Source organism: Saccopteryx bilineata, chromosome 1, assembly GCF_036850765.1.
Source record: "Saccopteryx bilineata isolate mSacBil1 chromosome 1, mSacBil1_pri_phased_curated, whole genome shotgun sequence".
In the NCBI taxonomy this organism is placed as follows: domain Eukaryota; kingdom Metazoa; phylum Chordata; class Mammalia; order Chiroptera; family Emballonuridae; genus Saccopteryx; species Saccopteryx bilineata.
This window is the reverse complement of record NC_089490.1, coordinates 349,223,895-349,251,272: the sequence shown is the minus strand read 5'-3', so window position 1 is coordinate 349,251,272 and position 27,378 is coordinate 349,223,895. Positions and strand designations below refer to the sequence as shown.

General features: G+C 50.4%; 2 protein-coding genes across 6 annotated transcripts in view; both read left to right on the top strand.

Moving 5' to 3' along the window:
* Positions 1-18,356, top strand: part of RNF121 (ring finger protein 121) — a 110,125-nt gene extending 91,769 nt beyond the window's left edge. For all 3 annotated transcript variants that reach the window (XM_066250697.1, XM_066250696.1, XM_066250698.1), the window contains 4 exons: positions 1,750-1,870; positions 11,879-12,012; positions 12,519-12,620; positions 17,132-18,356. In XM_066250697.1, the coding sequence (XP_066106794.1) occupies positions 1,750-1,870; positions 11,879-12,012; positions 12,519-12,620; positions 17,132-17,252 (478 nt within the window). In that variant the 3' untranslated portion in view covers positions 17,253-18,356. The remainder of the gene's footprint in view (positions 1-1,749; positions 1,871-11,878; positions 12,013-12,518; positions 12,621-17,131) is intronic.
* Positions 18,357-19,875: 1,519 nt separating this feature from the next.
* Positions 19,876-26,507, top strand: IL18BP (interleukin 18 binding protein). 3 transcript variants are annotated; one of them, XM_066250683.1, is made up of 7 exons: positions 19,877-20,841; positions 21,190-21,240; positions 21,403-21,441; positions 21,613-21,819; positions 22,724-22,847; positions 22,927-23,074; positions 23,315-26,507. In XM_066250683.1, the coding sequence occupies exons 2-7, from the start codon at positions 21,213-21,215 to the stop codon at positions 23,387-23,389; spliced, it is 621 nt and encodes a 206-aa protein (XP_066106780.1). In that variant the 5' UTR covers positions 19,877-20,841; positions 21,190-21,212; the 3' UTR covers positions 23,390-26,507. The 3 variants fall into 3 exon arrangements, with proteins under 3 accessions (XP_066106790.1, XP_066106780.1, XP_066106786.1); XM_066250693.1 differs by lacking the exon at positions 21,613-21,819 and having other exon boundaries at positions 19,876-20,841; XM_066250689.1 differs by lacking the exon at positions 21,403-21,441 and having other exon boundaries at positions 19,878-20,841.
* The last annotated feature ends 871 nt before the right edge of the window (positions 26,508-27,378 follow it).

Genomic DNA, 27,378 nt, shown 5'->3' with positions numbered 1-27,378 from the left:
AAGAATAAGCAGGCACCAGAGGTTTATAGGAACTCATCAGTATAGAGTCTAACACCCCTATCAAAGAAAACCAAGGTGTTTTCAGATATGTTCTTAATCTATGTGGGTTTTTTTTAAAAAAAGTCAACATTTTGCATTATGTTTTAGAGTCATTGAGTCTATAATTACAGTTTCTTTTTACTTGTATAAACTCTATAAGGAGGAAAACAGAATTGACCATTTTTATGATACTGATTAGGTTATTGGTACAAGATGTCTAGTTAGTAGGTTAAACATTACAAGATTGATGAGCAAAACAGTTTTCTTTGATTTTTTTTTTTTTTTTGTATTTTTCTGAAGCTGGAAACGGGGAAAGACAGTCAGACAGACTCCTGCATGCGCCCGACCGGGATCCACCCGGCACGCCCACCAGGGGGCGACACTCTGCCCACCAGGGGGAGATGCTCTGCCCACCAGGGGGCGATGCTCTGCCGCAACCAGAGCCACTCCAGCGCCTGGGGCAGAGGCCAAGGAGCCATCCCCAGCACCCGGGCCATCTTTGCTCCAATGGAGCCTCGCTGCGGGAGGGGAAGAGAGAGACAGAGAGGAAGGAGAGGGGGAGGGGTGGAGAAGCAGATGGGCGCTTCTCCTGTGTGCCCTGGCCGGGAATCGAACCCGGGACTTCTGCACGCCAGGCTGGCGCTCTACTACTGAGCCAACCGGCCAGGGCCGCAAAACAGTTTTCTAAGATAAATATCATTTACAGCTTTAAGTGAACGTATATATTTTCTGGTACAAATATTTTAACCCTTTGAGTAGTGCAAACATATATGTATGAATACTCAAAGGGTTAACAAAAAACTCACTGCTCAAAGGGTACTTTTCTGTAATAAATATTTATAGACCCAGGTTACAAATTATTGGTCCTTGAACTTACTAAAACAAACTTTCTGACAGTACAGGCAAGAACTTTGTCCTTCTACCTGAAACCTATATAATTTTATTAACCATTGTCACCCTAGTAAATTCAATAAAAATAATAAAAAAAGAGCTTTGTCCTTCTTAGTAAGTAGACATGTAGATGTGGACAAAAATTTAACATGATTACATGATACAGAATATATATAGATGCCACTTAAAATTTTATGGTAACTGGTATATAATGACTTTTTTTCTAAAAGGTGTGGTTGGCAGTATTTTTCTATAAAAGGTTAAATAATATTTTAGGCTTTGTGGGATAAAAGGTGAAATCTAAGATATGATATAAGTACTTAGATAACAAGAGAGGAAACTCCTTCCTTGCCCGCCCCGTTTGCCTGGGTGGGCTGTGTCAGATCATGGGCATACTTTGTGCCCACTTGTTATCAGACAAGACATTCTCAGGAAAGCAGGGCCCCGGCAGGAGCTGTGTGACCACTGGGATCATTTTCACTCTGTTCCAGTAACATCAGTGGATTCCCACCACTGTTGCCACCAGTGAAATCCCGAATATGTAGCTGCCAATCAGAGCGGGCCCTAAGTAGCTACAATGCATGGTTGCCAGTTGGAGGATGCTGGCAGTGGAAACAGAGTGAGGAAGTGGCAAAGAAGGGGATACCCACAGACAATATAAAAACAGGCAGCAAGCCAGATTTGGTCTCAGTTTGCCAACACTTGCTCTTAGCCCTTAAACCTTTCAACTTTAGGCAGCATTCTGTGTCGTCCCAAAGTAGTAATACAAAGCAGTCATGTCTCAGTGCAACCTTACAGATCATGTTACTTCCTTTACAGGATCAAACCAGAAGATGCCATGGACTTTGGCATTTCTCTCCTCTTCTATGGCCTCTACTATGGCGTCCTTGAGCGGGACTTTGCAGAAATGTGTGCAGACTACATGGCATCTACCATAGGGGTGAGTTCACCTGGACTCTTAATACTGCCTCTTGCCACCTCTGAAGTTCAGGATAGCATCACTTGTTTGATAGAAGAGATAAACCATATAAAATCTTTCAAGATGGCCCCACTAGTGGAGGTATAGGGGGTACACTGTCAACCTGGGACACTGAAGTCCCAGGTTCAAAATCCTGAGGTCACTGGCTTGATTGTGGGGTCACTGGCTTGAGCATGTGGTCATTGAAATTATCCCATAGTCACTGTCTTGAGCAAGGGTTCACTGGCTGGCTTGAGCCCCCTAGTCAAGGCATGTATGAAAATCAATCAATGAATGACTAAAGTGATACAACTATGGGTTGATTCTCATTTCTCTCCCTCCCTAGTTCTTGCTCTTGTTTAAAAAAAAATTCTTGGCCCTGGCTGGTTGGCTCAGCGGTAGAGCGTCGGCCTGGCGTGCGGGGGACCCGGGTTCGATTCCCGGCCAAGGCACATAGGAGAGGCGCCCATTTGCTTCTCCACCCTCCACCCCCTCCTTCCTCTCTGTCTCTCTCTTCCCCTCCTGCAGCCGAGGCTCCATTGGAGCAAGGATGGCCCGGGCGCTGGGGATGGCTCCTTGGCCTCTGCCCCAGGCGCTGGAGTGGCTCTGGTCGAGGCAGAGCGACGCCCCGGAGGGGCAGAGCATCGCCCCCTGGTGGGCAAGAGCGTCGCCCCCTGGTGGGCGTGCCAGGTGGATCCCGGTCGGGCGCATGCGGGAGTCTGTCTGACTGTCTCTCCCCGTTTCCAGCTTCAGAAAAATACAAAAAAAAAAAAAAATTCTTCAAGATATGTGAAGATTTTTTTCTTAAAATTTGGAAAGTCAGATCTCAGATGTACCATGGAATTTTTAAGATTAGGACCATTATAGAAAAGAACCACTTTACCCTGCAGGAAGTTAACATCAATTCAACAAGTATTTAGGTAATAATGCCTATGTGCCTTTACACTGTATATGTGCTGCAGTTATAATGGTGTACAGAAGTAAATGTCCTTGCCTAAATGGAGTTTACTCTCTAGTGACAGAGGTTGACATTAAGCTAATAAACTCAAAAATGAATAGCCTGACCAGGCGGTGGTGCAGTTGATAGAGCATCGGACTGGGATGCAGAAGGACCCAGGTTCGAGACCCTGAGGTCGCCAGCTTGAGCATGGGCTCATCTGGTTTGAGCAAAAAGCTCACCAGCTTGAACCCAAGGTTGCTGACTCGAGCAAGGGGTTACTCCGTCTGCTGAAGGCCCACGGTCAAGGCACATATGAGAAAGCAATCAATGAACAACTAAGGTGTTGCAACGAAAAACTGATAATTGATGCTTCTCATCTCTTTCCGTTCCTGTCTGTCCCTGTCTATCCCTCTCTCTGACTCTCTCTCTGTCTCTGAAATAAATAAATAAAAATTTTAAAAAATCTATTTAAACTCAAACATGAATATAGAATTGTAACTTTAATACATATTATGAGACCCAGCTATACCACTTTTAGGAATATACCCCAAGAACACCATAGCACTGTTTGAAAAGAAGAAATGCACCCCCATGTTTATGGCAGCATTGTTCACAATAGCGAAGATCTGGAAAAAGCCCAAGTGTCTGTCAGTGGACGAGTGGATTAGAAAGCTTTGGTACATATATACTATGGAATACTACTCAGCCATAAGAAATGATGACATCGGATCATTTACAGCAACATGGATGGACCTTGATAACATTATACTGAGTGAAATAAGTAAATCAGAAAAAACTAAGAACCATATGATTCCATACATAGGTGGGACATAAAAATGAGACTCAGATACATGGACAAGAGTGTGGGGGTTATAGGGGGGAGGAGAGGGAGAGGGTTGGGGGAGGGGAAGGGCACAAAGAAAACCAGTTAGAAGGTGATGGAAGACAATTGGACCTTGGGTGATGGGAATGCAGCATAATCAAATGTCAAGATAACCTAGAGATGTTTTCTCTGAACATATGTACCCTGATTTATCAATGTCACCCCATTAAAATTAATTAAAAAAAATTTTTTTTAAAAATCTGATCTTCAACCAAAAAAAAAAAAAACATATTATGAGGAAAAGGTTTATGATACAATGAACAAATACAGTAGTAACATTTGACCAGGTCACTTCCCAGAAGAGATTTCTAGACCCTGGGTTCTCTAATTATTAACTTCACTTTCAATAATAGCTATTCTCTAAGATTGTGTCTTTGTCATAGCCAGCTTTTCTCTCTTTTTTTTTTTTTTTGTATTTTTCTGAAGTTGGAAACGGGGAGGCAGTCAGACAGACTCCTGCATGCGCCCGACCAGTATCCACCAGGCATACCCACCAGGGGGCGATGCTACCCATCTGGGGCATTACTCTATTGCAACCAGAGCCATTCTAGCGCCCGAGGCAGAGGCCATGGAGCCATCCTCAGCGCCCAGGCCAACTTTGCTCCAGTGGAGCCTTGGCTGCGGGAGGGGAAGAGAGAGACAGAGAGGAAGGAGAGGGGGAGGGATAGAGAAGCAGATGGGCGCTTCTCCTGTGTACCCTGGCCGGGAATCGAACCCGGGACTCCTGCATGCCAGGCTGACGCTCTACCACTGAGCCAACCGGCCAGGGCCATAGTCAGCTTTTCAAAGTGACTCTTGCCAGTTCCTTTTCTTTACCCTCTAGTAATTTGTTTTTCTTTTCATTCTGTTTTTACAGGACCAATTTTCTACTTTCCTTGGGTTGTTGCTAACTTTATCTCAAGGTTGTTATCAGCTGCCAATTTAGGTATAGCCTCATTCCCCCGGTGGATCACCACTAACCATCTTCAGAATCCCTCTTCTGTCCAAATGAGACTGAGCTCAGAATTGATCCACAAGGTAGCTTCTCCTAGGGGATGAGGTTATTACACTGACCTCTCCAAAATAGGATTTGAACAGGGATCCTTTCCATGTCTGGAGAAGAATTATTGGGTGCTTCTATGATTACAAATGATAATTCCTAATAAGATAATTCCCTAATTATGATAAATTCCAGCTTTACCGAAAGACCTGGATGGAGAATTTCTTGTTAAGGTGGAGAGGGCCTCGAACACCAGCTCTTGACGCCTCGTATTCTTTTTCCCTCTATGAGATCTAGTACCCTCACCACTTGATGCTCACTCTTTAATAGCTTGGCTCAAGTATAATCCCATGTACTTTTCTGGACCTCTTAGCACAAGAACAGAAAGATCAGACAGTCACATTGGACTTTATTAAAAGGTTGAGGATGATAGCAGGAAAATAAACCATGGGTACTTGACTGAGGTTAATCTGACTTATCAGGCCACCTGCTTTCCAGGGCTTCCAGACCCTCCTTACTCAGCTCTCGGCCTCCTTCTGCGTAGCTAGTGCCATTTTGGCATCTACCACATCCAGACAACTGTTTTCCAAATGTCTATACCTAAAGTCTGTGTTTCTGATGAAAACATGTCACCCCCTCCTCTATCCCTCAGGCCATCCTTCTGAATCCATGTATCTTAATGCGAGGACCTTCCTGTTCCCTAGTAACTGACATGGAGAATGGCTATCCCTTTCAGAGGGGCCACTCTATCCAACACCTGTCCAGCAGCCTGTGACCTTGCTGAATCTAAAGACAGTTTGCTGTTTCCCCAGGTTCCCACCTTGGGGTTGGGAATGGGTCGTAGGAAGACTAGAATGCCTTGTGACCCGGTGAGACACCAGGAGGTTATTTATCGTTTTCCATAGCAGATGTTGCTGAGACTTAGTGACAGGCCTTCTGCTAGGGCTTGGGATGCCAGCTGATCAGACCAGGCAAGATATGGGAGAATGGAATTCAGCATGGGCAAAAGGGATAGATTGCACTGCCTTTACAGTTCAGGCAGTGGATAAGGAATTTCAGGACTCATTTCTGCCCGACTTTGATCAAGTAGGCCTTGGTGTGCTCTGGGCCTCTGAGCCAAAGCAGCTTGAATTTCAAGAATATCCCTGATCTGAATGCCAAATCTAATCAATGCTTTGGGGAAGGCAATTTGAGGAAGCCAGGGAACTACAGCCTTCCATGCATTCATTTGCCAATTCATTTATTTATGTACTCAAAAAACAACAGTTATTTATTGATCATTACAATGTACCAGGTGTGACCAAGTGCCACTGTCACCCACTTCCAATAGCAGCCCTAGTCATTTTAGATTGTGGTAAAATACACATAACATAAAATTTATTCTTACCCTTTTTTATTTTTTTAAAGAGAGAGAAAAATGGACAGCAAGAGAGTGAGAGAGAGAAAGTCAGGAACATCAATCTGTTCTTGTATGAGCACCAGGGATCAAACCAGCAACCTCTGTGCTTGGAGTTGTTGCTCTAACCAACTGAGCTATCTGGCCAGGGCTACCATCTTACCCATTTCTAAAGATTTTATTGCTTTTTGGGAGGATATATATATATATATATATATATATATATATAGAGAGAGAGAGAGAGAGAGAGAGAGAGAGAGAGAGAGAGAGAGAAGGGGTGGGGAAGGAGTGGGAAGTATCAATTCTATAGTAGTTGCTTCTCATGTGTGTATTGACCAGGCAAGTCGGGTTTCGAACCAGTGACCTCAGCATTCCAGGTTGAGGATACCCACTGTGCCACCACAGGTCAGTCCATAGAACTCTTCATTTTGCAGAACTGAAGCTCTATAGCCATTAAATAGTAACTCCATAGTTCCCCTTTCCCCAGCTGCAGGCAACCAGCATTCTCCTTTCTGTCTCTGAATTTGGCCACTCTCTAGGTACCACATGTAAGTGGACTCATGCAATATTTGACTTTTGTGACTGGATTATTTCAATTAGCATAATGTCCTTAAGGTTCACCCATATTGTTGTGTGTCAGCATTTTCTTTTTAAGTCTGAATAATATTCTGCTGTATGCATATATCACATTTTCAGCCCTAGTCATTTTTCATAGTATTTTGTGCATTCTGTGGTCACAGCTCCTGTCCCAGACAGTCATAGTTGATGTTGGAGCTGTTCTGCTTACCAGGTCAGGAACTGAGTCTTATTCATCACTTGGTTCCCCTTTTGAGAGTGGTTTGACCTAAGAAGATCTGTGATTTATTAATGTCAGGGTTCTTAGAAATGAATGCAGGAAGTTTTATAAGTATGTTAATAAGCACTCTCAATTACTTTCCACTGTTCCACACTACTGTTTAGTGCAGAGCAGCTCTTGTGGTGTATCTCTCTTTTGGTGGAGAAATTTGTGATATGAATTAAAGTAACTCTCTTCTTATGGTAAGTCCCGGGAACCTTGGATGGTCACTCTGAGCTCATAAGCTTGTGACAGTCAGTCAGTCTAGTTTCCATTCACACCCAAAAGTCATGTTGGGGTGGGGTGGGGAGTAGAGAATTGTGAAATAAGCCTGTTTTCTGGGGCTTTTTCCATGGCAGTAACACACTGCTTTTTGCACTCTTGATAAATCAGAACCTTTTGAATAACTGCCCCACAGGGACCTAAGTAGCTGATCTTTCTACAGCATTTAGCAAATATTAATGGAACCCCTTGGGAAGAACTTGGGTGAAGCCAGAGAGTCTGGTTCTGACCCCACTTTGTTTCATTCCTGCTCTGGGCTGTGGTTTCCTCAGTGGCAGGGCTGCTTTATGATCTGTGATGATCAGTGAGCTCACCTTAAGCCGCTTCACCTGGTTTTGCAAGAGGGTGAGGTGAGGGTGAAGGCAGTAAGCTCTGTATTCGTGGATTCTTGGGGCATCTCTGCTTTCTGCCTTGGAGGACTCTTGGGATCAGGTAGCAGTTCCGATGGCTGAAAGAGGCCATTCCCTAGAAGAGCAGCTCTGAGTGAGGTAAACCCCAGCTTCAGCTGAGGTCCTGGCAGGGGTAGCGGTGTTTGCCCTGGACACCCCGGTGCCAGTCTCCCTTACTCCCATCCAGTGGTGGGATTCAGGTAATTTAACAACTGGTTCTCTGCCCTAATGACTGTTTAGGTATAAAAAAAGATATGCTGAAAGGTAGCTTATTATTTCATGAATTTAACACTTAAATAAGAACAGTAAAAGAAGTATACAAAACTGGATTGTTATAAGAGTTTTAAAATATTAATGAAAAATATTGAATACTTGACAAAAAAAACCTGTTATTTAAGATATTTCCAGTGACAGCTTGTCACCCCCTGGTTGTTTGGCACTTTTTCTCTTTAGTTATAGGTTTGTTTACTGAAGTAGCAAACGTGAGGGAATTAAATGTAGTATTTCTTCAAAGGTGTAATGAGTTTTATGAAATGAATAAATAAATATTACAAGCATAGCTCCATCAAATTTTTTTTGCCTGTGACAGAATGAACATTACTACAGGTGCTTAGAATATGCTGTTGAGCAGATGAATGTTAAAAAAGAGTAAGGAATTGTAAATCTGTGATTTCCAGGCGCCCACCTTACAGAGAACCCTGATTATAAGTGCCATTTTAACAATCAGTTCGCTGAACTCAACAAAAAATTAGGTATCAGTTCTGCCAAACCTGTGTGAACTGGCTGGATCCCAGCCCTGCTCCTGAGCTGGCACCCCTGGGCCCCACCTCCCTCACTGCTGTTCCTCACCCAGCTTTGGGATCTGTCAGAAGATAGTTGCTCGGAATCAAAAGGAAAAAACAGAGCAAACTCAAGAAAATACATGAAAGCTAAGTACAATTAACCTTACAGGTACACCGAAAATTGTAGTAGTAAATACAGAAGGCCTTTTATTTTTTATTTATTTATTTAAAGATTCTTTTTTTTTAATTTTTTATTCATTTTAGAGAGGAGAGAGAGAGACAGAGAGAGAGAGACAGAGAGAGAGAAGGAGGGAGGAGCTGGAAGCATCAACTCCCATATGTGCCTTGACCAGGCAAGCCCAGGGTTTCGAACTGGCGACTTCAGCATTTCCAGGTCGACGCTTTATCTACTGCGCCACTACAGGTCAGGCCTACAGAAGGCCTTTTAAAACTCCATTATACACTCTTGCAAGATGTAAAGTTCTTAGTTGTACAGTGATGTGAATATACTTAAAATGAACTGTACATTTAAAAGTAATTGAAATAGTAAATTTTGTTTTATCACAATTTGTAAAACAAAATAAAAACAGTTTTTCACTAAATAAATTTCAGGTGTTTTCTCCTTGGGTTGAGGAGGAAATGGTATGTGGCTAAGGGATGCAAAATTTAGAATTTCTGTTTGGAGCCTGGAGTTGGTTATCCATTGCAGTTAATCATGGCACTAAATGCCTGACCTGTGGTGGCGCAGTGGATAAAGCGTTGACCTGGAATGCTAAGGTCGCCAGTTTCAAATCCGGGGCCTGCCCCGGTCAGGGCACATATGAGAAGCAAGTACAAGTTGATGTTTCCTGCTTCCCTCCTCCCCACCTTTCTCTCTCTCTAAAATCAATAAAAATATTTTAAAAAATAAATAATGGTAATAAATAATCTGTAACCTAAAAGTAATATATATTCAATGAGTATTAAGGAAAATTTGAGTACAGAAGAGTATGCAAAAGGAAATAACCAAAAATCCTACTACCAAAGCATCTTTGTTGTGAACATTCTATGATTTTTCTTCTGATCTTTTTCTTTGTGTAGATATAGGCTCATCTTGCCTGACCTGTGGTGGCGCAGTGGGATAAAGCGTCTTTACATTTGGTACCATTCGCTCTGTGCCTCCAATTTGTACCCTGGATATCTCAAGCTTCAGTTGACTGGCTGCCTGTTTATTCCCTTAATGTATACCATAGTTTATTTAGGCATTCTTTCATCCTTTTTTTTTTAAAGGAGAGAGAGAGACAGGAAGGGAGAGAGATGAGAAGCATCAGCTCGTAGTTGTGTCACTTCAATTGTACATTGATTGCTTCTCATACGTGCCTTGACATGAGGGTGAGGTGGTTGGGGGGACTCCAGTGACCCCTTGCCCAAACCAGTGACCTTGGGGTGTCCTGTGCTCAAGCTGGCAACCCTGCACTCAAGCTTGTGAGTCTACGTTCAAGCCAGCGGCCTTGGGATTTTGAACCTGGGACCTCAGTGTCCGAAGTTTATGCTCTATTCACTGCACCACCACCAGTCAGGCAATTTATTAGGTATTCTTATGTTGTTGGTCATTGATGGTTATTTCCATTTCTTTGCTTGTTTTTTTTTTTTTTACTTTTTTTATTGTGGTAAAATATACATAACATAAAATTTGCCATTTTAGGCATTTTAAGTGTACAATTTAGTGCATTAATTACATTCACAGTGATGTGTAACTATCATCACTATTTCCAGAATTTTTTATCACCCCAAACAGAAACTCACCCATTAAGTAGTAACTTCTGCCTGATCAGGCGGTGGCGCAGTGGATAGAACGTCAGACTGGGATGCGGAGGACCCAGGTTCGAGACCCCGAGGTCGCCAGCTTGAGCACGGTCTCATCTGGTTTGAGCAAAAGCTCACCAGCTGGGACCCAAGGTCGCTGGCTTGAGCAAGGGGTCACTCAGTCTGCTGAAGGCCCACGGTCAAGGCACATATGAGAAAGCAATCAATGAACAACTAAGGTGTTGCCACGAAAAACTGATGATTGATGCTTCTGATCTCTCTCCATTCCTGACTGTCTGTCCCTATCTATCCCTTTCTCTGACTCTCTCTCTGTCTCTGAAAAAAAAAAAAAAGGTAGTAACTTCCCATTCCCTCCTCCTAACCCCTAACTACTTCTAATCTACTTTTTGTCTTGATGAATTTATCTGTTATGTAAATGGAGTCATATAATATCTGTCCTTTTGTGTCCGCTTATTTCACTTAGCATAGTGTTTTTAAGGTCCATGCATGTTGTAGCATGTGTCAGAACTTCCTTCTCTTAATGACTGAAAATCATTCCGTTGTGTGGATGCACCACATTTTGTGTGTCCATCTGTCTTTTGTTGATAAACACATGGACTGTTTTTACCTTCTGGCTGTTGTGAGTAATGCTACAGTGAGCATTGGCACACAACTGTGTGTTTAGCTTGTTTTCATTTTTGGGAAGTATGTACTTAAGAATGGAATTGCTGTGTCATATGATGATTCTTTGTTTAACTTTTAGAGGAATTGCAAAACTCTTTGCTTCTGTAATTATAAATAGTGTTTAAATGAATGCATGAAGCTTTTATGACATTTGTATTTCTCTAAATTCCTTAAAGTGAAATGAATGGTTTTATAGTTGTGACAGTTTGAGATTTTATTTTATTTTTTTACAGTTTTAGTAAGAGAGAGGCAGGGAAGCAGGGAGGTAGAGAGACAAATTCCTGCCTGTGCCCTGACTTGGATCCACCCGGCAAGCCCACTCTGTTGCTCTGATCGGAGCTATTTCAGCGCCTGAGGGGAGGCAATGGAGCCATCCTCAGTGCCTTGGGCAGAATTGCTCTAACCATTGGAGCCATGGCTGCAGGAGTGGAAGAGAAAGAGAGGAGGGGGAGGATGGTGAAGCAGATGGTTGTTTCTCCTGTGTGCTCTGACCAGGAATCGAACCTGGGACTTGCACACACTGGGCCGACGCTCGGCCGCTGGGCCAATCAGCCAGGGCCAACAAGATATTATGCCAAAGCTATCCAAAAGGATTGAACCTCTTTGCTGCTACCATAAGTTCTGAGAATGCCCTTATTGCCAAAACAACATTGCTCTGAAAATTTCAGTTTTGAATCTTAGAGATGTTGTTCGCAGCTGATGGAACCCTAGTTCGGCCACAGAGTGGCTTACCTGGCATAGCTTTTGGTCGCCAGCCCTGAGGCCTTTGCCTTCCCATTCTCCTGTCTCTGGTGCTGAACCAGCCAGGCTTTAGGTCCTGTTAGATCCAACTCCAACCCTCCTCTTATCTGTCCCCTTTTCCCCCATTTGCCCAGCAAGGATGAGGTAGATTTAGTGTATGAAAATGTGTTCTGGTTCTGTGACCTCCTCCTGCCGCTTCACCTTCTCCCCAGGAGACCTGAGGCCTCTGTGGTAGCTTCCCACTTTGGCTGATTCTCACATCTTTCCTGTCTTTTCTTTGTGCTCTTCTCCCAGTTCTACAGCGAGTCAGGCATGCCTACCAAACACCTCTCGGACAGCGTGTGTGCCGTGTGTGGGCAGCAGATCTTTGTGGATGTCAGTGAAGAGGGCCTCATCGAGAACACGTACAGGCTGTCTTGCAATCACGTGTATCCTGCCGGGAGCTCCTGGGTCATATGCACACTGCAGTCCCAGGGAAGTGGGCATGCTGTCCTGGCCTTTGAGTATAGGAGTCATGAGAGAGTAGACATTTGGGTGATGTTCCCTGCTAGAGAAGCTGGCACCCAGGGGTGGAAAAGAGGGATCCGGAAGCTACATTAGCTCCCCAAGATCGGATGGGTTATAGGGGGGAGCATCCTCTACCCAGATCCCTCTGTTTCAGAATAAGATCCCCCTGAATAACACTTCTAAGGTTTGTTGTGGACTTAGTTCCCATTCTGTGCCATGTCTTATATCACCCCCACTTTGCCCCATAGCAACCCTGGAAGGTGGAGATCATTATTCTCACTTCACATATGAGCAAATAGGTTCAGAGAGAAGGGCCTTGGCCCAAGATGATACAGCTGATGAGGTGAAGCTAGGCTTTGAGCCTTACTCCAGAGCTGGAGTGCCAGCTGGCTGCTTACCATGATTTTCCTTGACCAGTCGTGCTCAGATTCCACGAGTTCTGTATTCGCGGCTGGTGCATTGTGGGAAAGAAGCAGACGTGTCCCTACTGCAAAGAGAAGGTAGACCTCAAGAGGATGTTCAGCAACCCGTATCCTTTGGGTTCTCCTGGGAGTGGGCAGTGGGAAGAAAGCACTGGCCAGTGTGTCCCTCCAGTGGGGTCCTCCTAGGGCCCTCCCTCCTGCCTGCAACCTAGTACATGTCCACTGTTCTACTTGGCTTCAGGTCTAAGAAAGTGGGGGTGGAACGTGGGGCAGGACTAACACCTCAGCTTCTCATCATGTCCTGAACTCCTCAGGGAAAGTCGGTGGCAGCAGCTGCCTCTCCCTGCTTGCTCACTGGGTTAAGTGTTCATCATAGTAAACTGATCTGACTTTCTAGCAACTTTATGGCCTGGGTAATATTCTCATTTTGCAGATGAAAACATTTAGAGGTTGAATAACTTGCTCAAAGTTGCATAACTAATGTGTGATGATGCCTTCTCTGTGACGGGCAGGGCTGGGGAGCAGCTCCGTGCCTGTGTGCGACCTGTACGGTGCAGGGATGCCTGAGGGACTCCCTGTCCCCATGTACGATCAACACAGGACCTGCGCTCCTACCCTGCCAGCCTTCCCCACTGAACCTTCACCCTCCTCACCCTTCTCACCCTCCTCACCCTCCTCACCCTCCTCACCCCCTCACCCCCCTCACCCTCCTCACCCCCCTCACCCCCCACACCCCCCTCACCCCCCTCACCCCCCTCACCCTCCTCACCCCCCTCACCCTCCTCACCCTCCTCACCCCCCTCACCCCCCTCACCCCCCTCACCCTCCTCACCCTCCTCACCCTCCTCACCCCCCTCACCCTCCTCACCCCCCTCACCCTCCTCACCCCCCTCACCCTCCTCACCCCCCTCACCCTCCTCACCCTCCTCACCCCCCTCACCCTCCTCACCCCCCTCACCCTCCTCACCCCCCTCACCCTCCTCACCCTCCTCACCCCGCTCACCCCCCTCACCCTCCTCACCCCCCTCACCCTCCTCACCCCCCTCACCCTCCTCACCCTCCTCACCCTCCTCACCCCGCTCACCCTCCTCACCCCCCTCACCCTCCTCACCCCCCTCACCCTCCTCACCCCCCTCACCCTCCTCACCCCCCTCACCCTCCTCACCCTCCTCACCCCGCTCACCCCCCTCACCCTCCTCACCCCCCTCACCCTCCTCACCCCCCTCACCCTCCTCACCCTCCTCACCCCGCTCACCCTCCTCACCCCCCTCACCCTCCTCACCCTCCTCACCCTCCTCACCCCCCTCACCCCCCTCACCCCCCTCACCCTCCTCACCCTCCTCACCCTCCTCACCCCCCTCACCCCCCTCACCCCCCTCACCCTCCTCACCCCCCTCACCCTCCTCACCCCCCTCACCCTCCTCACCTCCCTCACCCCCCTCACCCCCCTCACCCGCCTCACCACCCTCACCCCCCTCACCCTCCTCACCCTCCTCACCCTACTCACCCTCCTCACCCTCCTCACCCCGCTCACCCTCCTCACCCCCCTCACCCTCCTCACCCTCCTCACCCCCCTCACCCTCCTCACCCCCCTCACCCTCCTCACCCCCCTCACCCTCCTCACCCTCCTCACCCTCCTCACCCTCCTCACCCTACTCACCCCCCTCACCCTACTCACCCCCCTCACCATCCTCACCCTCCTCACCCCCCTCACCCTCCTCACCCTCCTCACCCCCCTCACCCCCCTCACCCCCCTCACCCTCCTCACCCTCCTCACCCCCCTCACCCTCCTCACCCTCCTCACCCTCACCCCGCTCACCCCTCTCACCCCTCTCACCCCCCTCACCCTCCTCACCCTCCTCACCCTCCTCACCCTCACCCCGCTCACCCTCCTCACCCCGCTCACCCCTCTCACCCCTCTCACCCCTCTCACCCCCCTCACCCTCCTCACCCCTCTCACCCTCCTCACCCTCCTCACCCTCCTCACCCTCACCCCGCTCACCCTCCTCACCCCCCTCACCCTCCTCACCCCACTCACCCCCCTCACCCTCCTCACCCTCCTCACCCCGCTCACCCCCTCACCCCCCTCACCCCCCTCACCCCCCTCACCCTCCTCACCCCCCTCACCCTCCTCACCCCCCTCACCCCCCTCACCCTCCTCACCCTCCTCACCCCCCTCACCCCCCTCACCCCCCTCACCCTCCTCACCCTCCTCACCCTCCTCACCCCCCTCATCCCCCTCACCCCCCTCACCCCCCTCACCCTCCTCACCCTCCTCACCCCCCTCACCCCCCTCACCCTCCTCACCCTCCTCACCCTCCTCACCCCGCTCACCCCCCTCACCCTCCTCACCCTCCTCACCCCGCTCACCCCCTCACCCCGCTCACCCCCCTCACCCCCCTCACCCTCCTCACCCCCCTCACCCTCCTCACCCCCCTCACCCCCCTCACCCTCCTCACCCCGCTCACCCCCTCACCCCGCTCACCCCCCTCACCCCCCTCACCCTCCTCACCCCCTCACCCCCCTCACCCCGCTCACCCCCCTCACCCCCCTCACCCTCCTCACCCCCCTCACCCTCCTCACCCTCCTCACCCCCCTCACCCCCCTCACCCCCCTCACCCCCCTCACCCTCCTCACCCTCCTCACCTCCCTCACCCTCCTCACCTCCCTCACCCTCCTCACCCTCCTCACCCTCCTCACCCTCCTCACCCCTCTCACCCTCCTCACCCCCCTCACCCCCCTCACCCTCCTCACCCCCCTCACCCCCCTCACCCCCCTCACCCTCCTCACCCCCCTCACCCTCCTCACCCCCCTCACCCCCCTCACCCCCCTCACCCTCCTCACCTCCCTCACCCTCCTCACCCCCCTCACCCTCCTCACCCTCCTCACCCCTCTCACCCCCCTCACCCCCCTCACCCTCCTCACCCTCCTCACCCCCCTCACCCCCCTCACCCCTCTCACCCCCCTCACCCTCCTCACCCCGCTCACCCTCCTCACCCTCCTCACCCCGCTCACCCCTCTCACCCTCCTCACCGTCCTCACCGTCCTCACCCTCACCCCGCTCACCCTCCTCACCCCCCTCACCCTCCTCACCCCGCTCACCCTCCTCACCCTCCTCACCCTCCTCACCCCCCTCACCCTCCTCACCCCCCTCACCCTCCTCACCCCCCTCACCCCCCTCACCCCCCTCACCCCCTCACCCTCCTCACCCCCTCACCCTCCTCACCCCCCTCACCCTCCTCACCCCCCTCACCCTCCTCACCCCGCTCACCCTCCTCACCCTCCTCACCCTCCTCACCCCCCTCACCCTCCTCACCCTCCTCACCCTCCTCACCCCCCTCACCCCCCTCACCCCCCTCACCCCCCCACCCCCTCACCCTCCTCACCCTCCTCACCCCCTCACCCTCCTCACCCTCCTCACCCCCTCACCCTCCTCACCCCCCTCACCCTCCTCACCCCCCTCACCCTCCTCACCCTCCTCACCCCCCTCACCCTCCTCACCCTCCTCACCCCCCTCACCCTCCTCACCCCCCTCACCCCCCTCACCCCCCTCACCCTCCTCACCCTCCTCACCCTCCTCACCCTCTCAGCCTGTGTGCTGGAGAGTGCCAGCCGCTTCTCTGCCCACCTTCATTCCCTCTGGAATCCTGAAACCTCCAGCTTTCTCCCCTCTCTTCTCTGCGCCAACTTCCCTGTGCCCTGGACTGTAGCTGGACGTGTGGAAACCCTTGTGTTCCCAGTACATTTGCACAGTCCCTGAACAGGAGACAGACCCTTTTAGGTTCCTTGCTTGGTTCTTGCACAGTCTAGTGTAGGAACAATTAAGTAACTCTGTAGTCAAGCTGATGATTGGGGCTTCCCACAGTTCTCAGAGACTAGGCCAGGCTGCTCTTTCTGATGCCTCTGGAGCAGTACCCCGCACCACTACCCTCCCATCCGGGTCTCAGGAGATAGGCCCCTGCTCTCCCCAGAGCTGGAATCTCCCAGGCTCTCTTTCCAGGTGTCCTGCCCAGCATTTAGCTGTGAAGTGAAGGGAACTCATCTCTAGAGCTACTAGGCTTCATTCAGCAGGGTCTGGTGCTCAGTACCCCTGGGTGGCGATTCCCTAGGGCCTCTGCCAGGGGCTGCCCCGTAACTAGCCTCTTGCTGCTTACTGCCTCTGTCCCTAGATTCAGCTTCTTCCTTGACCTAGAAAACCTTCCATATTGGACATTACAAGAACCGTCAGGGTTACTTTACTTAACTCCCAGCTGTCCTGCAGCCACTGTCACAGGTACACGTGCAGCCGTCTCAGCTGTGTTCTCTCACACGCCAGTCCCCTCTTAGAGTAGTTAGTTGTTCCATGTGTGACCCTCTCTTATGTGTTCACCTCCATACCCCTGTCTTCTGCACTGGTCCTGTCTGCCCACCTGCTCCCATTCTCTGGGTTTATCCTCTTATTCCAACGGGAAAAGGCTGGGGGCTTTCTGGAAAGCAGCCGCCTTCCTTACAGGCTGATTCTGTGGAGCAGCTGGAGAGTGTGTGCAGTCCCAGGGGGTTGTGGGCGAACCCCCTGACCCTCCCCTCGGCCAGCCTCCGCAGCTCTGTGCACAGCCTCTTTCCTTTACCACACTGACAGCTGGGAGAGGCCTCACGTCATGTACGGCCAGCTGCTAGACTGGCTTCGATACTTGGTAGCCTGGCAACCTGTCATCATTGGCCTGGTACAAGGCATCAACTACATCCTGGGCCTGGAATAGTCGGGCAGAAGAGCATCCACCCACCATGGACCTCAGGGCACACTCCTGCCTGCCCTTCAAGACCTCCTGGGTGGGAATGACTCCAAGGGCACTTGGGCCACTCAGGACCCTTCCGGCTGTGTCCGGGCTGGGGAGGGATATGATGGTGAGCTAGCCAGTGGGGCTGGCAGCAGTGGGGGCTTTTTAAAAGAAAACTATTTTGATGAATATATTTAAAAACCTTTTTTATTGTGGAGCATAGGAATTGCCCCAACTCCTCCAGGCCTTATCCTCCTTGCTTGAGCAGGGTGGGAGCAGAGCCACAACTTCTTTGGTTTCAAGGAGCCTTCTTCACTTCTTACAAGAGCCTCAGCCCACCCCTTCCCTCCCCTCTGTGGGGCTCAAGCCCGGCACACGCCGTGTGGAAGAGCCGACGCCTCCATGGTGAGCGCTGAGTGCTGAGCTGTGCTCTGTCTTCCCCTGTCCAGGAGCCGTAGGCTGGTTGAAACAAGTGCAGCCTTGGGACTGTTCAGCGAGGAAAGCCTCGGGACCTCAGATTGCTTTGAGGATGTGTTTGGGCAACCATAAGCAGTAGCAGCTGCCCCAAGCAGCCAGGAGTGGAGGCCATGGGGGCTGCTGTTAGCAGCAGCACCCCTTGTCCCCGGAAGTGGTGACATGTGCCAAAGGCCTCTCTGCCACATCACTTCCCTGAAAGCCTGAGTGAGTGTGCGTGCGTATGAATGGGTGTGGAGAGGAACTGTACAATCAGGAAGATGTGACTTCTCCCTGTGCTCCCTTGAAGCTGACAGGGGATCCCCAGACCGGGGAATACCCCCACGGCAGCCTGTTGTTCACCAGTCCTGCCTGGGCTCGCAGCAGGAGTTGGTGGGTGGTTGGGAGGAGGGTAAGGCCCAGGTGAGTATGGCTTCTGAAAGGGCCTTCCAGGGACGCCCCAGCCCTGGCCCTAAGAGTTGTGAAGGAAGTGGGAGGGCAGATGTGGGTGCACACTGGGCTCCTAGGCAATGTGGCCCAGCTGGGCCTGCCCTTTCAAGGGCAGCAAGAACCAAGAAGGATCTTGTCACTCTATTCTGAATAAAGCTCCATGAGCTGGGTTGGAAAGCTGAACATCATCTTGCTTTTCTTCTTCTCACCTCCTTCCCTGGGGTCCCTGGGGGTGCCTTGCCCCAGCTGCCTTTTGCTGCTCCCAGTTGAGAGCTCAGTGTTCCTGGGGGGCGGGTGGAATGTCGGCTCCTGTCCCGTGGCAGCGGGGGCCCCGGAGCACTACTTGGTGGCTACATCCTCACCTCCTAAGGTCTGCCCTGCCATCAGCCCTTCTCATGGGCCATTCTCAACTTTGATTTTCTTAGCCATCTGTGGCTTCCACGGTTCCCCACTGCTCTGAGGAGGGGATGGGGGCTGGTTGAAGGGTCCAGGAATCATCTTTTCACTTTTTTTTTTTTTTTTTCATTTTTCTGAAGCTGGAAACGGGGAGGCAGTCAGACAGACTCCCACATGTGCCCAACTGGGATCCACCAGGCATGCCCACCAGGGGGCGATGTTCTGCCCCTCTGGGGCGTTGCTCTGTTGCATCCAGAGCCATTCTAGCGCCTGAGGCAGAGGCCACAGAGCCATCCCCAGCGCCCGGGCCATCTTTGCTCCAGTGGAGCCTCTGCTGCGGGAGGGGAAGAGAGAGAGAGGAAGGAGAGGGGGAGGGGTGGAGAAGCAGATGGGCGCCTCTCCTGTGTGCCCTGGCCGGGAATCGAACCTGGGACTTCCACACGCCAGGCCGACGCTCTACCACTGAGCCAACCGGCCAGGGCCCATCTTTTCACTTTGACCCCAACCCCCACATCAGGCTTATGTGAGAAGCTGAGGCCAAGGTGTCCACGGTTCTTCATGTTCACCATCCCGAGTCCCATGACCTCCCAGTGGCCCAGCTCTGGTCTTGGCGACCCTGGGAAGTCGAGACCCTATCTCCTGTCCCTCTCATCCCCCACTCCCTTACCCCAAAGAACTGTGTCCCTCAGAGCCCAGGCAGCCTTGCCTCCTGACTTAGGTGCTGGGCTCCTGGGGAAGTTTCCCTGGCCCTGCAGCCTAGGAGCTCCCAGGGCAGGAGACAGGGGAGAAACTGGAGATTGTGACTTTGTCTCCTACATCTAAATTATGATAAGTCGTTTCTCCACACCCTTGGGGTTGAAGCAGATGGTGTTCCTGACACAGCTTCTCAATGCAGTTCTGTGTCCTGGCCTCCTGGCTTTGTTCGCAGCGCTCACCCTCCTGACCGCAGACGTCACAGCCCTCAATCCCTCGGGTCTTCTGCCCACTTGATTGATATATGTGCGCACTGGATCACCAGTTCCGCCTTATCTGCCTCCGTGACCCTGACGGTGAGCGCCTCACTCGCTTCACCCTCGTCCTGGCCCTGCCAGCGCCCCGGCTCTAGTTGTCCCGACAGCGACCAGACTCGTGTTGCTGGAGCCAGTGCTGGCCCGCTCGCCCTCTTCCCTGGGAAGTGCTGTCAGTGCAGGCGCCGTGCTGTCGCTCACGGGACCAGACACAGCTCACCCGAGCTCTGGAGCTCCTAAAGGGGCGGTTCAAGGAACAGGGCCCTTCGGGTTTCTTGGGAGCCAGGCAGGGGAACCTAGACCCGTAGCTCTGGCCACGGGGCAGGGAGGAGAGGAGTGAGCGGAGCTCATGAGGGTTCTGGGTGGCTGGTGCTGGGTGGTCGGGGAGTGGGGGAGCCTGAGAAAGATCAAGATGCACATGGGCTGGGGGCACATTGGACATGAAGTGGTCAGAGTGGTCCAACACATTGGGGTCCCCAGGGCCTAGAGGAACTGTCCCCTTGAATATCAGTGTGACTGAAGGAGGAAGCAGGAGGCCTACTTTTATAAAAGCAAAGGTCTGGTGCTGAAGAGCAAAGATACTAAAGGCCTGACCCTTTGCTGGGATGAAAGAGTCGATCTGTGAGAGACTTTCATTAATTCATACCCTTTGTGACTTTGGGAGGGTAAGGATAGGGTGGGTTGAACACCCCACCCAGTTGGATACCATCTGGAGAAGGGGCAGCTAGGAGATGATGGGAGGATTCCTGGTCACCGTCAACTTTGGCTCAAGAAGAGGCCCAGCGTGCAGGAACTTTTGAGGACTGGACCCAGGTGGTGGTTCTGTATCTGTGCCCTCTGTCAGGGCCCAGAGCCTGCTTTGGATTCCCTGATGAGAAAAGTGCAAGTGGGCCCTGACCAGTTGGTTCAGTGGATAGAGCATCAGCCCAGTGTGCAGATGTCCTGGGTTTAATCCCCAGTCAGAGCACACATGAGAAGCTCCCATCTGCTCCGCTTCCCCTCCTTCCCCTTCTCACTCCTGCTCTCTCACAGCCAGTGGCTTGGTTGGTCCCAGTGTCAGTCCTAGACGGATTACACCAGCCCTAGATGGATTGCCAGGTGGATCCCAGTCACGATGCATGTGGGAGTTTGTCTCTATCTCCCCTCCTCTAAGAAAAGAGAAAGTGAAAGTGAAGGTACAGGGCCAGCCAGTGTGTTCGTAGAAGAGTTGCCCTTCCTAAAGCAGCTCTGGCCATGAAGAGGGCTTTGTCTCCCTTTGTGACTAGGTAAGTTTCTGGCCCCTCTAGGCCTCAGTTTCTCTATTTCTATCCTGAAGGGCTTAGGTTGGACTAAGAACTAGCATGTTAATGGTAATGAGAGCTTGGATGAGGAAAGAGGTGATCCTCCAGCTTTGTTTCTAAGTGCTGAAGAGCCCCAGCTGCTGCTGTGCCTGCCTTCAAGGAATCTTCCATTGGGACAGGACAGGACAGCAAATAGCAATGCCTGGCAGGCAGCCTACCTAGTTCAGACCTGGGAAGGGGGTACTGGTAGGAGAGGGCCACACATGTCGCTAGGGTCTAGCCGCCTCTGAGATGTGAAGTTAACCACCATTCCCCCCCCGCCTGTCACCAAAGAGGAAGAAGTCGTCACATACATCATGGCCATGAGACAGAACTGGACACCAGGTGGGACGTGGGGCTGTGCATGGGGGGTGGGGGGAGAGGGAGGGGAGGGGGTAAAGCGGTGGGGTGGTGGTCTGAGAACAGAGTGGAGCAGTGCGGTTGCCTCAAACCGTAGTGCCCGGGTTACCCCACTCCACTGTGCTGTTGCTTTCGGCCTCTGTACAGATGCTGTGACTCTGGCTCCGTTCCAAATAGGGCCAGGAGGTAGGAGCTGAGGGTCCTTCTGCCTCCAATTCCCTGGGCAGAGCCTGGGAATCTCTGGGTCAGAGCTATGTCCAGGCAGCAACTCCCTTTCCAGCCAAGATCAAGCCGGGGTACTGAGCATTCCCTGGTGGTCCTGACAGCTGCTGATCTCTGTGCCTGTCCTTCCCTCAGACCCCAGCTCTTTGTGGGTCCTGTTCTTGTGTGCCCACATTGCGTCCCATTTGGTCAGAGCCACACCTAAACCTCAGGCCATCACAGCTGCCACGGCCTCAGCTGGGATCACAAAGGACTCCTCCCCAATCCAGCCCCCACCGCTTTCAACAGCTAAGCAGTGCCCAGCATTGGAGGTGACCTGGTCAGAAATGGAAGTCTTTCTAAGTAAGGAACAAATTTTGTTGTTGAGAGGGGTGGAGGTGTAGAAGGGGGTAAGACAGGATAGAGATAAGAAACATCAACCTATAGTTGCAGCCCTTTAGTTGTTCATTGATTGCTTTTCATACGTGCCTTGACCGGGGGACTCCAGCTGAGCCAGTGACCGTGGGGTCATATCTGTGATCCCACACTCAAGCGAATGAGCTCACACTCAAGCTGGCAACCCTGGGTTTCGAACCTGGGTCCTCGGCATCCCAGGTCGATGCTCTGTCCACTGTGCTACCACCTGGTCAGGCAAGAGCGATTCTGTGAGAGCTGAGGAGGGCACAGAGGATCCAAGGGTGGGGTTAACTCCTGAACATACCTTCCTGCCCTTCTGCCACATAGCCCACCACCAACCTGGCCAGCTTGGCTGAGCTCTCGGCATTCTTTCTCCCACCCAGCATCCTAAGTATGGGAATAGGGCCCAGCTCCCAAGATGTTCTCTACCAAATGGGACAGAGAATTCAGACGAGGCCCAGAGCCTGGACTGCAGTGTGCTTCGAGGCCCAGCCCCTCTCAGCCCACTTGCCTTCTGGCCACCTCAGAGAAGCACTGGCTTACCAGGGCTGCCTCATTGGCCAGGGCTCCTAGTCACTGAAGATGGGCACTAGAAAAGGTCGTCATGAACAAACAAGCTCAGTAGTCACCTGAACCAAGGACCTGTCCCTAAACTCCTGCTCAGACATGGGCTGCCCTTGTGGACAACTGCACTTACCCTTGAATGGGCTTTCCCACCTGGGTGGGGCGCCAAGCTGCACTCAGGTTCCTGCATCGAGGGGCTGTGGAGCTGGGCTGGGTGGGCAGGCCACAGGATGGCAAGGCGGAGGAGCTGCTCTGTGGAAGGGCTGACAGCTGCTTGTGTCCCTAGATGGAACGCTGACTTTGTCCTGTGCTGCTTGCAGTCGCTTCCGCCACTTCAGCATCCTCTACTGGCTGGGCAATGGCTCCTTCATTGAGCACCTCCCAGGCCGGCTGTTGGAGGGCAGCACCAGGTGAGGGACGTGGCGATGAGGCCGGCAGGAAGGAGGCCGCCCCCTAAGTCTTCTCAGGGCCTTTCCTTCTCTGCTGCAGCCGGGAGCGCAGGGGCACCAGCACGCAGCTGGCGAAGGCCTTGGTGCTGAAGGAGCTGAACCCCGCCTTGCTTAGCACAAACTTCTCTTGTGTTTTCACGGATCCTGAGCACACTGTCCAGCATCACGTCATCCTGGCGCATCTCTTGGTGAGGACACTGAGGGAAGGTTTCAGTGACAGGAGGAGCTCTGCTCCAGTGTAGGGAGGGAAGGCTGGGCTCCGCCCGCCCAGAGCAGTCTCCATCTAATGACCACCGTTCCCCCAAGTCCCCAAGCCTGAAGTGGAAACTGAAAAGAACTCTGGCAGAGGAGGCATGACCTAGAGGAAAGTGACAAGAGATATCCCTCCTACCATGGCCCTGATCCTTGTCTGCCTTTACTCCCCCCAGGCTGAGCTGACAACAACCGTGACCCCAACTCAAGAAGCCCTCCAGAAGGTCCCCTCTCAGCATCCTGACAGGTGAACTCTGAAGCCTGGTTGTGAAACACCATCTCTTCATTTAGGTCTAGGCTCTCAGCTCAGGCCACGTTCTGCATCAACGTCATGTTATATTTGTATAGACATACCTGGTTTTACCGTGCTAGGCAGACACTGATTTCTTTTTATAAATTGAGTGTTTGTGGCAACCCTGTGTCATGTAAGTCTGTTCACACCACTTTTCTGACAGCATTTGCTCACCTCATGTCACATGTTGGTAATTCTTGAGATATTTCAGACTTTTTCATCATTATTATATTTATGATGATCTGTGATCAGTGATTTAAATTTTTTTTCCATTAATTTGAGAAGGGGGAAGGGAGGTGGGGAGAGAGAGAGACAGCGAAGCATCAACTCATTCCATTTAGTTGTTCCTTTAGTTGTGTGCTCATTGGTTGCTTCTTGTACGAGCCTTGACTGGGATCAAACCCGCAACTTCAGCATGCTGGGATGATGCTCTTTTCCATTGAACCACCCAGACAGGTGGTTGTAACTGATTCGGGGGCACCATGAACCACACCCATATAAGATGGTGAACTTAACTGATAAATGTGTGTGTTCTGACAGCTCTCCCTCTCCTTGAGCCTCCCTGTTCCCTGAGACGGAACAATTAGAAATTCGGCCAATTAATAATTCTACATGGCCTATAAGTAGTCTGGGTTTTTTTTTTTGTTTGTTTTGTACTTTTCCGAAGTTAGAAACGGGGAGGTAGTCAAGACTCCCTCATGTGCCCGACCAGGATCCACCTGGCATGTCCACTAGGGGGCGCTGCTCTGTTGCGGCCGGAGCCATTCTAGCGCCTGAGGCCGAGGCCATGGACCCATCCTCAGTGCCCGGGCCAACTTTGTTCAAGTTTGCTCCAATGGATCCTTGGCTGTAGGAGGGGAAGATAGAGAGAGAGAGGAATGAGAGGGGTAAGGGTGGAGAAGCAGAGGGGCGCTTCTCCTGTGTGCCCTGACCTGGAATCTAGCCTGAGACTTCCACAAGGCTGATGCTCTACTGCTGAGCCAGCCGGCCAGGGCCCTAAGTAGTCTGTGAAATGGAAGAGTCACCTGTCTAAATTAAAAGCTAGAAATGATTCAGCTTAATGAGGAAGGCATGTTGAAAGCTGAGATAGACCGAAAACTAGGCCTCTTGCACCAAACAGCCCAGTTGTAAATGCAAAGGAAAAGTTGAAGAAAATTAGAAGTACTACTCCAGTGAACACATAAATAATAAAAAAGAAAGAGCCTTATTGCTGACGTGGAGAAAATTTTAGTGGTCTGGATAAGTGAAACCAACCACAACATTCCTGAAGCCAAAGCCTGCTCCAGAGCAAGGCCCTAACACTCTTCAATTCTGTGAAGGCTGAGAGAGGTGAGGAGGCTGCAAGAGAAAAGTTTGGAGCTAGCAGAGGTTAGTTCATGAGGTTTAAGGAAAGAGCTGTCTCTACAACATAAAAGTGCAAGGTTGAAGCAGCCAGTGCTGATGTAGAACCTGCAGGAAATTACCTGGAAGATCTAAGATAATTAATGAAGGCGGCTACACTAAACAGATTTTCACAAAACAGCCTTCTATTTGAAGATCTAGGACTTTCATAGCTGGAGAGAAGTCAATGCCTGGCTTCAAAGCTTCAAAGGCCGGTTGACTCTTGTTAGGAGCTAATGCAGCTGCCAACTTTTAAGTTGAAGCCAGTGCTCATTTACCATCCCAAACCCTAGGATCCTTAAGAATTATGCTAAATCTACTGTGCCTGTGCTCTCTAAATGGAACAACAAAGCACATTTGTTTACAGTATGGTTTACTGAATATTTTTAGCCCATTGTTGGGACCTATTGCTCAGAAAAAAAGAATCCTTTCAAAATATTACTGCTCATTAACAAGCACTTGGTCACTCAAGAGCTCTGATGGAGATGTACAGTGAGATTAATATTTTCATGACTGTCACCACAATATCCATTTTGCAACCCCTGGACCCCTAGATCAAGGAGTAATTTCAGCTTTCAAGTCTTACTTTTTAAGAAATACATTTCATATGTTTTAGCTGCCATATTCATTTCGGATGGATCTGGGTAAAATTAAAAACCTTCTGGAAAGAATTCACCATTCTAGATGCCATTAAGAACACTTGTGATTCGTGGGAAGAGGTCAAAATATCACCATGAACAGGAGTTTGGAAGAAGTTAAATCGTACTCTCATGAGTAACTGAGGGGTTTAAGACTTCAGTATAGGAAGCAGTGGTGGGATTCAGCCAGTTTGCACTGGTTCAGCAGAACCGATACCTAATTTTTTGTTGAGTTCAGTGAAGCAAGCACTTGTAATCAGGGTTCTCTCTAAGGTGGGCACTGGGCAGCCGCCCAATGTGGAAACCACAAATTTACATTCCTCACTCTTTTTTAACATTCATCTGCAACAGCGTATTCTAAGTGCCTGTAGTAATGTTCATTCTGTCCATAGGTGAAAAAAAAATTGAATTATGCTATTTATTCATTTCACAAAACTCATTATACCTTTTATGAAATACTACATTTTAATCCCCTCACATTTGTTACCTCAGTAAACAAACCTATAACTAAAGAGAAAAAGTGCCAAACAACGAGGGGGTGACAGCGTCATGTTTCAGCTTTGTGTTATGCCCAAAACTCCCCTGTGCCTGAGCAGGCGGTGGCGCAGTGGATGGAGCGTCGGACTGGGATGCCGAGGACCCAGGTTCAAGACCCTGAGGTCGCCAGCTTGAACACGGGCTCATCTGGTTTGAGCAAAAGCCCACCAGCTTGAACCCATGGTCGCTGGCTCCAGCAAGGGGTTACTCGGTCTGTTGAAGGCCCACAGTCAAGGCACATATGAGAAAGCAATCAATGAACAACTAAGGTGTTGCAACGCACAATGAAAACCTAATGATTGATGCTTCTCATCTCTGTCTGTTCCTGTCTGTCTGTCCCTGTCTATCCCTCTCTCTCACTCTCTGTCTCTGTAAAAAAATAAAATAAAAAAAACTCCCCTGAGATATTATGAGTATTATTTAATGTTTTTTCACTGATTTTCATCTTTTTTATAACATAATCTAGCTTTCTGTACCTCTTTTATTCTTATTTATGTATTAAATGCATGAAATAATAAACTACCTTTTGGTGTATTATTTTTTTATTCTTAAAACAGTCATTAGGGCAGAGAACCGGTTATTAGATTATTTGAATCCCACCACTGAGAGGAAGTAACTGCAGATGTGGTGGAAATAGCAAGAGAGCTAGAATTAGAAGTGCAGACTGAAGATGTGACTGAATTGCTACAAAATTGAGGAGGAGTTACTTTTTTTTTGACGAGCAAAGTGGTTTCTTGAGGTGGAATCTAGTCCTGGCGAAAATGCTGTGAAGATTGTTGAGCCCTGGCTGGCTGGCTTAATGGTAGAGCATTGGCCCAGTGTGTGGAAGTCCCGGGTTCAATTCCCAGTCAGGGCGCACAGGAGAAACGCCCTTCTGCTTCTCCACCCTTCCCCTCCTGCAGCTAAGGCTCCATTGGAGCAAAGTTGGCCGGGGCGCTGAGGGTGGCTCTGTGGCCTCTGCCTCAGGTGCTAGAACGGCTCTGGTTGCAACGGAGCAATGCCCCAGATGGGCAGAGCATCGCCCCCTGGTGGGCATGCCGGGTGGATCCCAGTCGGGCACATGCGGGAGTCTGTCTGACTGCCTCCCCGATTCTAACTTCGGAAAAATAACAGAAAAAAAGATTGTTAAAATAACAACAAAGGATTTAGTTGATAAAGCAGCAGCAGGGTTTGAGGATGGACTTCAATTTTGAAAGAACTTCTGCAGGTAAAATCAAACAGCATTGCATACTACAGAAATCATTCATGAAAGTCAATCAGTGCAGCAAACTTCATTTTCTTTTTCTTTTTCTTTTTTTCCTTGTATTTCTCTGAAGCTGGAAACGGGGAGAGACAGACAGACTCCTGCATGCGCCCGACCGGGATCCACCCGGCATGCCCACCAGGGGGCGAT

What these genes read in the sequence shown, in the direction of transcription:
- IL18BP (XM_066250683.1), top strand. Translation starts at nt 21,213, where the DNA reads ATGGCCATGAGACAGAACTGGACACCAG. An exon ending in AGAAATGGAAGTCTTTCTAA is followed by an intron (nt 21,820 to 22,723) that starts GTAAGGAACAAA and finishes TTGTGTCCCTAG; the next exon opens with ATGGAACGCTGACTTTGTCC. An exon ending in TCATCCTGGCGCATCTCTTG is followed by an intron (nt 23,075 to 23,314) that starts GTGAGGACACTG and finishes TACTCCCCCCAG; the next exon opens with GCTGAGCTGACAACAACCGT.